The following is a 15,178-nucleotide window of genomic DNA, read 5'->3' as shown; positions in this document are numbered from 1 at the left end:
ATTCAAATTTTTATAATCAATTGATCTTTTCTTTAAAGGAAGCCCTCATACATACAAAATAATCATCTAAAAAAATTATCATTATCAAATCAACCTAATAAAAAGATATTAAATAAAGTAGACAAAACAAACCATAAAACATGCATTATTATAATATTTTATTACCTGTTTTTAACATCTTCTTTCTTTTCAGTGTCGGGATTAGTTTTAACAATAGGTCCAGGAAATTTCTGGGCTAAAGATATCGCTTCTTCATAAGGAGGAGCGATTGGAGACTGAACTGGGTTTTTACATTCGTATTTCCCACCTTCATCAACCTGAAAATAAAATTTATTCATCTTCAAACATAGTCATTAAACTTATATGTATCACAGTTATAAAATTAAATAATGTATAACAGTATTCTCTTTCAAAGCAAACTAAAGTAAAGATATAATGCAATGCAATATAAAGCAATTTAATTTTTTTTGGAAAGTAGCATTTTTCATAGATTAAAAAATTGTATCTGTCATCACTAAAAAACAAAGACACTACATCAGCTCATAGTTGCAGATCTTAAAACAGGTCAATTTCAATGGCAGAGCGGGAATTTCTCAGTCTTTTATTTGGAAAGACCTGAATTTCAATTCAGATTAGGTATGCAATTTTTCAAACACTAAAAAGTTTCCATTCAATATTCCAATGCACATTATTTAAGTGTATTCTATGAATTAAGAAAAAATTATTTCCAAAAACATGAAAAAAATTTTTCTACGTAAAGAGTATATTCTTATGCATTTTTTAAACAAAAACATTTACATATAGCAGTTTTGAATTACTGGCTATTAATTGTTAAAAATTATTTCGCTATTGCTAGATTTGAGTATATATATATACTCTGAGTATATATATATATATATAGATTAAATGAACACAACTGAAAGTTTGATAAAACATGAAAAAAATGAACATTATGGAACTTCATAAAATTTAACCTTTCACTCAAGTCAGAATATAAATAAATCCCAGTGGCAAAACAACAGCACTACCTATCAGATTTAATTTTAACTATTTTCTAAATACAGCAGTCAGTTAAAAATACTCCTAACCTTTTTTTCTACTGATCAGATGGAAGATTTCAATAGTTTAAAAAACCTTCTCTGGACAATGTGGGCCATTTTGCAAAAACCCACGTGTAAATCGGTCCAGTAGCTTTTTAGTCTACAGTGGACGCACATATGAACATTGCCTTTTACATATATATATATTTATTATTATTAAAATTACATACGAAGAAAGTCTGTTTGTGTATTTGTTTGTTTATTTCATAAACATCTCGACACTGGTGGCCACTAGCAGCTAAAAGTTTTGCAAAAATTATTTTTTTCGCATAACTAATATATATTCGGAATATGAGCCAAATCGGTCCATAAATACAATTTTTCTAAATATCTCAACCCCACGCCACCAAGCAGGTCAATTTTTTGCAAAAATAATATTTCTTTTCATGTAATTTAACACTGAATATGAGCCAATCGGATCATAAATGTAATTTTTCCAAATATCTCAACCCCATTGCATCTAGTGGGTCCATTTTTTGCAGAGATATTTCTTTCCATGAAAGTAACATGAATACGAGCCAAATCAAACCATAAATACAATTTTTTGAAATATCTGGACCCCAGTGCCACCTAGCAGGTCCAAACTAATTCAGGAACCTTCACAGGCATGCGCACAACTCACCAAAGTTTCATCGCAATCGGATGAATGTATAGGAATGCATACAGAACAAACAAACATTCATTTTTGTATATATAGATTTTAAAATAAGTTTTATAAACTAATACAATTACAATCTTTATTTAAATTAAATGAATACTATTGAAAATAATATCTACAATAATTTTCTCATAGATAGCTTCAATACACTCACTGAATTTTTAGGAAACAAATTTATCTTCATAAAATGTTAAGAGTTCTATAAAATGCATCAAAGTAATAAAATAAAACAAAATAAACAGTGAAATGGATAAACAAGCAAAACAGAAAATGAGAGAAAAGAAAAGCAGTTGAAGCAGCAGGTACGATAATATAAGATTCCAGCATCTGCTAGATATCTTATGCATTAAGTCAGTTCTTTACTACAGCTCTTTAAGGCATAAAAAATTCCTTACAACAAGAAATAAAAATCCTGGTATCTCCAAGGTATGGAGTTTAAGAATCATCATTTGTATTTCAGGCTGAAGATAATCGTAAAGATTAACTTAATAAATTTTTTAATACAAATTCAATTTTATCAAAGTTTTTTTTATGACTAAGTATTATAAAAATGTTACATCCTATAATAAATATTTAAACCTAACACTAGTACAATAGTGAATGTACAATAAAAATAAAAACTGCTTACAATATTTAGAACTTGTGTACAGATAAGTACTCAGGTTCAAATTAAGTACAAGGGTTCAAGAAAAAAAGGGTTCAATGAACCAAGAGCAAACGTATTCATAAATATTAAAATGAATATTTTATTACTTTTTTCAAAAAGAGTCTTAAATGACAGTGCTTAATAAAATTAAATTAAGAAAAAACACTTAATTTAACATCAATTTATGCAATTTAGAGCAAGTCATAAAAGTAGAACATTAAAACAATTTTCCAAGATTATCAATTTAGTGTAAAGTTTTATATATGTATATATTAATAAACAAGCACATAAAGACACCAACCGGTAAAGGATATGTCATATCAGCATCATATGCACTTAAATCACCACAAGCCAGAAATGGTACTATATATCGATTCACGCCCGTAAGAGTAGACCAATCACATGATGTGTTATCCAAAAGTGGATTTGTCATAGAAGGTTTGAAACCCTCAGGTGGACTGTAATCTTGACAAACAACAAAGGCCTCTGAAAGAAAAAGATTTACTTTAATATTTAGAAACTACTCAAAAATATTACAAAGAAATTGAAATAAGTGATGAATTAATAATAATTATTCTTATTACACTTGTCAGTTCCAGTTTTTAATTCAAATTTAGTTTTTTACTAAACTTGAATCACTTATTAAAGTTTTGTTTCATCACTTGAAACTTGTACTCACTTGTGTATAACTCAATCTAAACAATATAAAAATAATATTGGCTTTTAAGAGACAACATTTTCTCTTCAATATTTTAATCATTTTTTGACAAAAATGACTGAACAGGTAGAAATTCATAAAATGATAAGTAATGTTTTTACTTGCACAGCTATACAGTTATATTGCTTAGATTACAGCTACTGTACACAAAATTATGCTAATCAGGTCAAATTTTGCATGTCGGGGTTTTGAATACTGTTTTGTTTCATGACTTGACTCCATAGGAGAAGACATCTGCCATGTGATGATTCTGGTCGCCAAGCTATCCCCTCCATACCTAGCCCTGATGGGTTTTACCAGAGGTCATCTTAAAACTTCACACAAAAGACATCTCGCAGCCTTCTTCTTGTCAGGAGCAAGTCAGGATGCTCCTGATACAAATGCCATGTGTGAAATTTCTATCGGTGTCCTACTAATCATTTGATGTTACCTGTACAAAAAGAAATCTATCAATAAGTCTTAAACAAGACTGGACCAATTGAGTTGATAATAAAATTAACTACACCTTAATGGGAAAGGTTAAGTTCAGCACACAAGACCAGCACGAATAAAACAAAAACATAAAACAGAAGATAGCAAAAGATAAATAAAGAACAAAAACACTAATATCATAACAAGAACATAACAAAACAACAAATGGAAAACCCAAGTGGGACACTGCCTTACACATCTTCAGCAATCCTTTCTTTTACAAGAAATCCCATATATTCTTCAATGGTAGTCCATTCGGCCTGGTTTTTCCAATTTTCAGAGGTCCAACGTCAACCAGATAACATGAAGCTGACAAATCACCTCATATTATACCACAAACATTCGTAGAAAACATGATAGGCACTGTCCAGCAGTCCACATAAACTGTAACAACCAGGCCGAATTGAGCCAATCTGCCCTTAAAGACACCATGCCCTGAAAGAAATTACGTCATATATTTGTAACGCCATCATGCATACAACGCCCATTAACTGTCTCATCTCATGATGAAAGTAGATTAATCGGATTCACTTCAGCAATCACCAAGATTGTCTCACGTGAAATTGTACAGCCTCCCGTCACTGTAAACAGCATCAAGAGATGCTGAAACTTCATAGGATGCTACTCTTTGCATTAGCCAATAAATAACTGTTTCCGAAACTACTGTTGTACAAAAAGAAACCTGTTCTTTAGGATTAAGAAGGTATGCATTTTATGTTTGTATCTAAAATTGAAGAGTACATCTTACATGATTTAGTCTGTTAGGTGACATCAAGCAAAGGAGTACAACTTGGTAGTAGATATACACTAATCTTATAGAGTTTACTATGTGAATTATGCTGTGAGGAAAGTTTTATCAACTTTATTGTTTGACCTAATCTTTTAAATCTGGTGAGCAGGAACCTAAGTCTGGGTTGTATTCAAAGGTTGAAATAAAGGATAAAACTATTTTACAGCAGGTGATTTGTGACAATAAGCAAACCAATCTTTACAGTGGAAGGTAAAGTAAGTACTGAAGAGTTCCTCAACTGAGGGTTGAATGTCACATAAAATATTTGTATACTGACTCTCAGTACTAATTATTCTTTAACATAACTTGGAAGGTAAATAGAAGAAAGTCACGAACATAAAAAGTTCTTGTCTTCCCATTAGAATGATGTAGGTCAGTATTATGAAAAAAATCCTGATGACTGTTAAACCATTAAACTAACATTTCAAAAGCAATAAATTTTCAGACATTAGATATAGACGTTTAATTTTCATGAACCTAACTAAAATTCAGTAATTCTAAATATAATTTAATGACACTACATAGGTTTTAGAGAAGTTGATTCTTTCAGTAATCATGAAATATCTTGAATTAAAATAACATGATAAATATCTAAAACACAATTATTAAATAAAAGAACATATATAAGAATAAAAAAATAAAAGAAAAATTCAATTTCTGTCATCAACAGTTTAGACATAAACTGATTATAGATTTTCTGGGATCCAGATCCAAAAATCGATACTGCAGCGATGGAAATATGAATTAATGGAATAGCATTTTTTTGGACAAATAAATTTAAGATAACAAAAAGGAAAAATGTTACTATCATGATAAGGTAACAAACTTATTAATGATTAAGTAACAAAGTAAAAAAAAAAAAAATAACTTACCTATACTAGAATTTCGTGAACTTCTTGGTTTTGAAACAGTAACTCGTGGAAACAATATCCGTAGCTGAGAATATAGAAGTGATATATCCCTACCTCTGAATATCTTTGCAACAAAAATTCCACCTTGTTTAAGTACATGTGTTGTAATATTTAAAGCAGCTAATAATAACTGAGCTTGTATGTATTCATCAATATCATGCAATCCAGTAACTGAAATTAATTAAAAATATTTTTCTTCGACACTTCAAAAACTAACAGCAATATCAGAATACAACTTACACATACTTTGTTTCAACTGATTTTAACTAAAACTATTTGTTACAGAAATATTTCAGAAAACATCATTACAAAAAATAAACAATCAACCAAAACTAACAAAATATTCCCATTTGCTTACTATTATCAAATATAATATTTATTTATGCTGTAGAAAATATAAAAGTGATTTCCTTAATTTCTGTAATTCATACAAAGACATTTTAATAACAAGACCAGCCAAGTAAGAAGCCTTTGCTGTTGATTGGCTGGTCAGTTTTGAAAAAAATAAACAAAAATTATAATAAATAATTAATAATTTTACTTCCTATTGATTAAAAATTTATAATTTACAAAAATATAAATTTATGTAAATTGTTCTGTATTGAATGTACTGAAATTAATTATAATATATTAGTATTAGAAGTAGTGAGTTAAGCACATTATTTCTATGTAATAATGCATCTAATAATCATGTAATGTGAATAAAAGCCAAACATAATAAACAGTGCTAACAGGTATATTCTAAATATCAAATTTTAACTGTAAAACCACTTTAAAACATTTTAAACTAATATAAAGTAAAGGTATATATTATTAAAGTCCAACTTGCTAAAGGCTGAATATTTAAACTTACCAATGAATAACATGATTTAATCATTTTGCAAACAATTCATATGATGAGTATTATATATATATATATATATATATATAATACTCATCATATGAATTGTTATATATATAATACATATAATATATAACATATATAATATAATATATAATTGTTATATATATATATATTATATATATCTTAGATATATATATTATATATATATATAACAATTATATATTATATTATATATGTTATATATTATATATATATATATAATACTCATCATATGAATTGTTATATATATATATATATTATGGGAAGTATAAAATTATTTCATGCCAAATCACCTAGGGTCAGTCAAATTTTTTCTATATTTTGTCATAGTTTCTTGCATTCTAGAAAAGACTGACCACAAAGAAAATATTTATCAATCATCATTTAATTTCATCTTTAACTCCACCAAAATAAAAAAATTAACCTTTGAAGGGGGTCTTCAGAACATTAATTGCACAACTACAATTTTTTTTATACTTAAGATTTTTAAAAAATTTATTTAAGGTGCATCATGAAAGTTTTTATGCTATGAACTTTCTTTACATCAAACTGATTATGCTTAGAATTTCAAAAAAGTAATATCACAAATTATAGACATAATTTAGATAGTAAATTATAGACATCGTCTGTTGTACTAAAGTATTTTTTTAAAAATATTTCATCATGAGAATGTCAAATAAATATGATAGAATTCTCATTACCTGAAATGACTGAAAAATATATTTCAAAATTGGAAAAAATTAATTAAAATTATGTAATTCACAAGGAGAGTGGAAAAAACTGTAATAAATGAAATATTTACCAAATATGTCTATTGAAAAAAAAAGAAGATAAATAATGAGGTAAATGCAGTACAGGCCTACGTCATTGGTTTATATTAAATTTCCAGTAACAAATTCATGCAGGGCATTCACATTCCTTTTTGATAACATTCTTTATTGACAACATAAGCCTTCCACTCCATTATAAGTCATCCACTAATTTTAATACATAATAGAGTAGTTTATGTTTCTGGTCATTTAATGACTATATTTAGATCAATGTGCCATACAGCTATATAAATGCATATAACAGATTACTGAACTGTTTTTAAACAAATAATAATTTTGTATTATGATGATTTCAGTTGTTTTTGTGGTGTCACTGTTAACTTCAATGAGTAGTGCACTTTTTTATGATTTTTTTAATTTTCTATACGTAGAATAGAGTAATATTTTATTTAATAATATACTGTGTAAAAGTAGGTTTGTTGTAATAAGGAGACTGTAAAGGATAGATTATCTATATAAATAAAAATAATCTCTGTTTTGTGTATGTCCAAATAAGTCACTTAACAGATTTCGCTGAAAATTTCACAATTTATTATTATTTGTCCCAAGAGTGTTTATATGTTATTAGTTCCATAATAATAAAAATATTTAATCAAATAATAACTGTCTGAGGAAGTCAATATTGACATACACAATGATCGATATAGATCAGTGTATCAGTGTATTTTTTTTGTCTCCAAGCGGGCTACACCAAAAACTTAAGCTCACAATCACTTGCGAGTGTATGATCGTATATCATGTGAGTCTGAGATTCTCTCATTGGTTGCTGTGTCTGGGGAACTCAACATTATAAATGCACTGGCTTTAAAGTGCGTGTGCATGAACACTTACGGAAAGCAAAGCACTCTGCCTTTGGAGGGAAGATACCTCTGAACGTTCAATAAGAAACTGCTAACTTCATGCACATGTACTCTTTAAAGCTGGTGCATTTGTGATGTTGAGCTTCCTAGATGCTAGTGTCTGGTTTCACATCCTAGTGACAAAATTTTGTAACCTATTTACAGAGCTTCCTAGTATTAAAAAAGTTTCTATGTGTCATGAACCCATTTGCTGAAAATGTAAAAATAATCATCTTTCAATTGCTGCTCAAGAACAGTTAATGAACATGAGAGAAAGAATAACATTACAGTCCAAATTTAAAGGCCATTACTCTTCATAATTGGTGGATGAGATTGAAAACCGAATATCCAGATTTAGTAAGCACAGCAATGAATGTAATCTTACCATTTGGTTCTACATATATCTGTGAAGTAGTGTTTTCTGCAATAACAACAATTAAAACCAAATACAGATATAAATTAGGGTTAGAAGCAACAAGAATTTTCGAACTGCATTAATAGAGGACATCAAACCAGATTTTTGGATATTATTAAACAAATACAATCACATTAAATTCTAATTCAAAATGTAAATTTGTAATTTAATTTAAACATATGTATATTGTTTAAAATAAATAAACAACAAATTATTTGCTTTTATCTACACACACACACACACACACACACACACACACACACATACACACATACCAGGTGATCATTTGAAAAGTTACCACATTTATTACTCAACAGCTATCAGTCCTATTGTATTTCTGTTTGCAGGCATGTATGAGGGAAAGTCAATTATTATCCATAATTTAGTTATATTTTTGTTTATGTTGGTAGTATTGTTGTGTTGCATGGTTTAATTGTTGTTATGTCTGTGCAGGTTTGATGCTGCTAGGTTAGTTCCATTATAACTGCCCTGCCGTTAACCATGGCTGCTCTGCTTCTGTTTGCAGCAAAGAACAGCAACGTTCAATGATCCGTTTTTTTGTGGTCGGAAGTTGTATCAGGGGCCAAAATTCATAGAAGACTTTTGGTACAATACGGTAACATTATGTTGCGCAATGGAGTGTCTACGAATGGATTGAAAAATTCAAAAATGGTTGCACAAGTGTTACGCACGACAAAGGAGCCGGATGATCGTTACCGCCACAAATGAAGAAAACATTAAGCGTGCACGTCCCATGGTTTTCTTAGACAGGCAAGTGTAACTATTAATGAAGTGGCACATCGTCTGCAAATCAGTCACCATTCTGCCTACAAAATTATCCACAACAGACTTGGGTTTCATAAAGTCTGTGGAAGATGGGTCCCAAAACAACTCATACAGTTGCATAAACAAACACACTTGGACATCTGCCTAAAACATTTAGATCACTATGGTAACGAATGGGACATCTTCTTAGACAGAATCATCATTGGTGACAAAATACGAATCCATCATTACGAACTGGAGAGTAAATGGCAGAGTATGGAATGGAAACATACAAATTCGCCCTACAAAAAAAAGACCCAACCATCCGCAGGAAAACTGATGCTTACGGTTTTTGGGACTCACAAGGCCCAATACTGGAACATTATGAGGAAAGGGGCATGACAATAAACAGTGCGCGTTACAGTGAGATGCTTACTGCCAAGCTGAAGCCTGCAATTCGAAGCAAATGCCAAGGACTGGTGTCGAAAGGTGGTGTGTTGTTGCACGACAATGCCCATCCACATACCTTTCTGACTACCACTTGTTTGGTCCACTCAAAGAGGCATTAAAGGGTCGTCGATTTACCTTGGACGAAAAAGTGAAATAAGCTATGTATTCCTGGCTCGCAGCTCAACGAAAAACCTTTTTTACGAGGGCATCTTGTGCAACGATGGACCAAGTGCGTTGAAATGCAAGGGGACTATGTTGAAAAATGATGTACATGTAAGTTTCCTACTTGTATTGCAATAAAATTTATAACTACATTGCGGATAATAATTGACTTACCCTCGTATAAGATTCTCAGGGAAGGGGAGCAATTTAAAAAAAATCTATTTTCAAAGGGATGGAATCCACCTCCTCCACTACACCTAATCCAAATAAAAAATCATAAACGGTAATGGTAACATTTCATTACATTAATTGACAACCCGGAAAAAATAATTAATTTTGGTGAAAAGAAGATTTACAATCTGTCCACTCTTCTCTCGCTAGGTGCAAAAAAACATTTGAGGTAGTACTTTTTTAAATTATAGTCCAACAAAAATAACTATAAAATTACGTGATATTAATTTTTAAGCCATTTGAAATAATCGTAATTTGTTGATTAAAACTGTGAAAATTATTTTTAAAATTAGCTATACAAATTTTCATCCCTAAAGATTTTGTAAATTTTCAAGGGTTGAAAAATTATTATTTTTTTAAATGAGACGATATAGCTTGTGATACCTCATTGGAAAGCCCTTTGAATGACAAGTACTTTGGTACAATGAAATAAAAATTGGTTCACTGATATTAAAACTGTGTTTTCTTTTAGATTACGTCAGGATTTGTATTTTTTTAGGTTATGTTGGGATGTAGTGTTACTGACCCAAAGCATTAGGTCTGAAATTGTCCGTTCTTCTTCAAAAATATGGATTTTAGGTTTCTCGAGTATCGAAAAAATGTACCAAAAACACAGGATTATAACATTAGTTAAACATACGAAAAACCAATAATAAGGTATATAGCTTGTCCAAACCGAATTGGCACAGATTTGATCTAGACGATGGTTAACTAGCTAGCGCGGGACTATAACTGCTACTCGTGTAAGACAGTATACACCCGGTGTAATAAATTTTACAGTACAATTTTTTTTAATCTTATAGTATTTATTTTTTTTTGAATATGTAAAACAAATTGTTAGGGATGTAGGATGTAGAGGGTATACTGAAATGAAACGACTAACACTAGATAGGAAATCTTGGATAGCTGCATCAAACCAGTCAAATGACTGAAGACAAAAAAAAGTAATTTTTTAATTTAACTATTTTATACTAATTTGCGGTATAATTTTTTTTACTATTTTTTATACTACTGTTTATTCCAATCAATAAATTCACATCATAAATTTTTAAATTATCTTTAGTCTTATATTAAGATAAAAAAATAAATAAATTCCTAACCGAATAAAACAATGTACAAATATTTAGATAACTTATTTTTACCACTCTTATATTAACTCCCTCTTGGACTATGTACGTGAGATTCATGGTAAGGAACCTTTCAGTCGAATTTTGAAGCATTTCCGGTTATCCATTCGCTCTGAAATTTTGCGTACATGTTTGCTCCTGATGTCAACACATTTTAGCAAAATTTTCAAGTCGTTAAGATGCCCTCAGTTGCTAAGTGAAAAAATGCCCCTTGAACTTATGCAACCTCGTTTACATGCATATTTTCTTAGCGAAAGAAAATTTAAGTGAGATATATATTAGCGTATACAATTGCTAATGGAAATTCAGTACTGTAGCGACCAAAGTTTTAGGAAAATTAGTTTTTAACCGGATCCGAATTTTCAGACGAAAATCGCAAATATCTCGAAAACGGTCGGTCCTAGCGCTCTGAAAAATTCTTTTCTCCCCCACCCGCTCCTTGTGGTACCCGATAGATGATAATATTTTCACGTGCCCCCGGACACCGTTCGGAAATTGGTGAGGGGGTGCCACCGTAATATCTAGGCAACCGCTTGTCTGATTCAAAACGGTGTATGTATCAGCAGGTCAAGCACTAACTGTTTAACGCATCATGTACACTCTTGATCGACCGAATTTTGGTTATCCGGAAATTAAATCGTTTAGCCCTGTTTTGATTGTATTTACCCACCGTAAAACTTACCGATCCGATCTTCGCTAAATACGCTCAAATCTGTGCGCTAGCGCAGTTGTAAAGCATAAACGTATGAAGACTACAAAGTAGAAAATAAAAAATATGTAAAAATATTTTTAAAATACCAGTCTTAAATTAAACGCACAAAAAGGTAAAAAATAATAATTTTACGATGATATCTAAGAATGGATTTGACAATAAGCTTTGACGATGATATGTTGTAAGATTATGTGAAATTCATAGCTTCAAATTAAAAAATTTGATGTTTTTGCCAATTTTTTTCATATTCGTGATAAATGGCCTAGACAGTGGGGTGCAAACATAAACACCCCGTTTCTTTGCGAGGAGAAATTAATTTTTTTTCCGAAGCTATTTCACCAGTACTTCGTTAAACTGCTCTTTTTGAGACTCCTGTGGCAGACGTAACACTTTCTACAGCTTTTTTGGGGTCACTAACAAACGTCCCAAATGCAGCTTCTCCTGCCATATAATTAAAAAGGTTGTGTATAATTTCTTTCCCTTGATAGTGAATGCCTTTTCCACTTAAATTAGATATAATATGCAAAATAATAAAATCAATTATTATTAATAATCAATTATAATTAACTACCATAAGAATAGGGCCAACAAAAATTTTGTAATTTAATCCGAATAAATTACTTTTAAAATTTCACTTAAGACTTCAACTACTTTCAAGAATTGAAACTCAAAGAACGCTGTAATCGAACGATAATAACCTTATACTCTTTGGATACACATTATTAACTGGACAAGTTTTAACTGCAGATACACTATAAATTAGAACGCAATCGTTTACAAAAACAAGTTTAGTCTCTGAATGAATCACGAATGGTTTGTATAAATAGAGATTTAATGTTTCATTTGAATGTTTAGAATGGTACATCGTTCGATTATTATTTACACAAACCTGAATAAAGAAACCATTTTACGTATTATTCATAGCCTAGGCTAGCGTACGGCTGTTCGCCACATCCAGATCAAAGGGCGAAGAGCGTAACGTAAACAGTGGACATCAATCTTGTGCGCGTTTGGTTTGGATATTTTATACGATTATAAAACTATAATTAAACACATTTAGGCCTAAACAATAATCAGTAACTGCTGAGTAGTCTGCATAATATTGCATAACATATCTATTTCAGTATCTAATAAAGAAATTAATTATTAATTTAATAATATATAAACTCAGGATAAAATAAGTAACTAATAATTATAAGACGTGAATTTTTTCATTGATTGGAATGAACGATAGTATATACTGTCTTAATCGAGTAATATTATAAACCAGTGCTCGTTAGGCAGCAAGATACACAACTATGATGTTAATCAGATCTGTGCCAATTCGGCTTGGACAAGCTATACCTACTTCTTTGCTGATAACATGTTGAAAGATTGACTACCAGATAAACTTAATGATTAAAAATTAAATAAAAACTAATTGGTAAATGAATAATTTTTAATCAAAAAATAAACTTATTCATTAGCTAATTTCGTAATGAAGGTTTTTTAATAATAGCAGTCCTTAAGAAATAATAAAACATTTTTTTTTTACCTCAATAAAATAAAAGTATCAATTTTTAAATCACTTGTTCAAGATGATTCCATTTTCCTATAAACAATAATAAAGTCATTGTTGAAATTCTCGTCTTACTTTTATTAAAGTATCTTTAGTTAACACCCCTTCATACTCTTACAATTTTATTTCTCAAATCTTGTATGTTAGCAGGAATTTCTTTATAAAGTAATTTTTAATGATTCCACAAAAGAAAGTCAAGTGGTATAAGATCGGGAGACCATGCTGACCACACAACTGTTCCTCTTGTTCACAGCATGTATTTTTTAAGATAATAATGTAGGCCTAGTATACAAAATATTTTGATACGTCTATAAAGAAACAGATAGCTTATATTCTAGATAGTTTGTTACTTAAAGTATGATTCATACTTTCATTTAAACACGAAAGTGAATATACATGCATGGACATGAATGTTTGCGTAATCCTGAATGTAAACATTGTAGAAGACTCAGTTACTGTTGTGATTTCAATGTGATATGTTGTATTGTTGCTAGCGTTAATACTATGGTTAGGTAATGTACACTTGTCTATAAAGTAATTTTATTACCAGTGAACTTCTCTTTTTTGCGATATCTTTTATTTTTAATTTTATTAATTACAGAAATTTTTATTATAGCTACAGAGAAACTTTTTTTCTTCTTTTTCTATTTAGCCTCCGGAACCACCGTCAGGATTACTTCAGCGGATGAAAAAGGATGATATGTATGAGTGTAAAGGAAGTGCAGTCTTGTACAGTCTCAGGTCGACCATTTCTGAAATGTGCGGTTAATTGAAACTCACATCACCAAAGAATACCGGTATCCATGATGCAGTATTCAAATCCGTATAAAAGTAACTGCATTTACTAGGATTTGAATCTTAGAACTGTCGACTTTGAAATCAGCTGATTTGCGAAGACGCGTTTACCACTAGACGAATCCGATGGGTAGCTGTAGAGAAACCGGGATAAGACAAAGTGAGGTGCAATTGGTAGTTTTATAATTTATACTAACTGTACTGTTATTGTAAGAACCCTTGTATTTTATAAAAACGGATTATGGAGTGTTCAATTGGCATTCACACTGAAACAGAATGTCACAAGTTGACTTACAATAGATCCTCAGTATTGCACAATATTTTTGAGTTTACTGAACAACAAATTATATTGATAAAATGAATGTACTGAAATAAAATAATCCGTAATTTTCATAAAACCGAACATTTAGATAAATATTTTTATATTAATGGAAAAAGTTACTATGACCTATTTAGCTGTCACACTAAACCGGTTAAGAAACCTCATCAAGAAATATCTTTGACACTTTCAACAAGCAATCCAAATTTAAAATTAAATCCAGGCAGAGCACTGTGCACAAAATGCTTAACAAAATACGACAACCACAAGATGATACAGAAAGCGAACCGGAATGTCAAGATATATTTGAGCCTTAATATGTTGCAGTCGAGTCGGTAAATAGAGCTTGTTCAGCACTTGGCATTTCCCCCCGTTAAGGCTCAAAAATTATCGAGCAGCGCAAAGGAACCAATTTTAATAAATAAAGTTACAAAAATATTCGAGTCGGTTACCAGTAAATTAAACGATTTCTTTGATTTAAATATTTCTGCAGAAGAAACCAGTTTTGTACCACAAAATTATGCTGATTTAGGTAGGGAATATGAAGAATTAATCATTAAAATAAAGGGATAAAATGAAAACGGTTACATTAACCCAGGAAAAAATTAATATTTTAAGTTTATTATCAAGCAGCTGGAGCATTCAAAAAGAGTTTAGTATTAGTCAGTATTTAGCCCATCAATCCAAACAATTAGTTAAAACAAGTGGAAATTTGCCACAAATGGGCAAAAAGAAGCCCAATCACGTAACTGATGAAAATGTTATTAAATGTGTCCAAGACTTTTACCAGAATGATGA

The 15,178-nt window shown here is 30.4% G+C and overlaps 1 protein-coding gene across 2 annotated transcripts in view; it reads right to left on the bottom strand.

Annotated features, from left to right (window-relative positions):
- The window catches only part of LOC142319429 (tRNA (cytidine(32)/guanosine(34)-2'-O)-methyltransferase-like), a 157,164-nt gene that overhangs the window by 114,635 nt on the left and 27,351 nt on the right, over window positions 1-15,178 (bottom strand). The window contains exons 4-6 of one of the 2 annotated variants that reach the window (XM_075356702.1): window positions 5,256-5,465; window positions 2,706-2,890; window positions 166-317 (exon numbers count right to left, since the gene is read on the bottom strand). In XM_075356702.1, the coding sequence (XP_075212817.1) occupies window positions 166-317; window positions 2,706-2,890; window positions 5,256-5,465 (547 nt within the window). The remainder of the gene's footprint in view (window positions 1-165; window positions 318-2,705; window positions 2,891-5,255; window positions 5,466-15,178) is intronic. The other variant, XM_075356703.1, reaches the window with a different exon arrangement.

The sequence above is a fragment of the Lycorma delicatula genome, chromosome 2 (assembly GCF_047948215.1).
Source record: "Lycorma delicatula isolate Av1 chromosome 2, ASM4794821v1, whole genome shotgun sequence".
Classification (NCBI taxonomy): Eukaryota; Metazoa; Arthropoda; class Insecta; order Hemiptera; family Fulgoridae; genus Lycorma; species Lycorma delicatula.
Note: the sequence above shows the minus strand (reverse complement) of the source record. Positions and strands in the feature narration are given on the sequence as shown.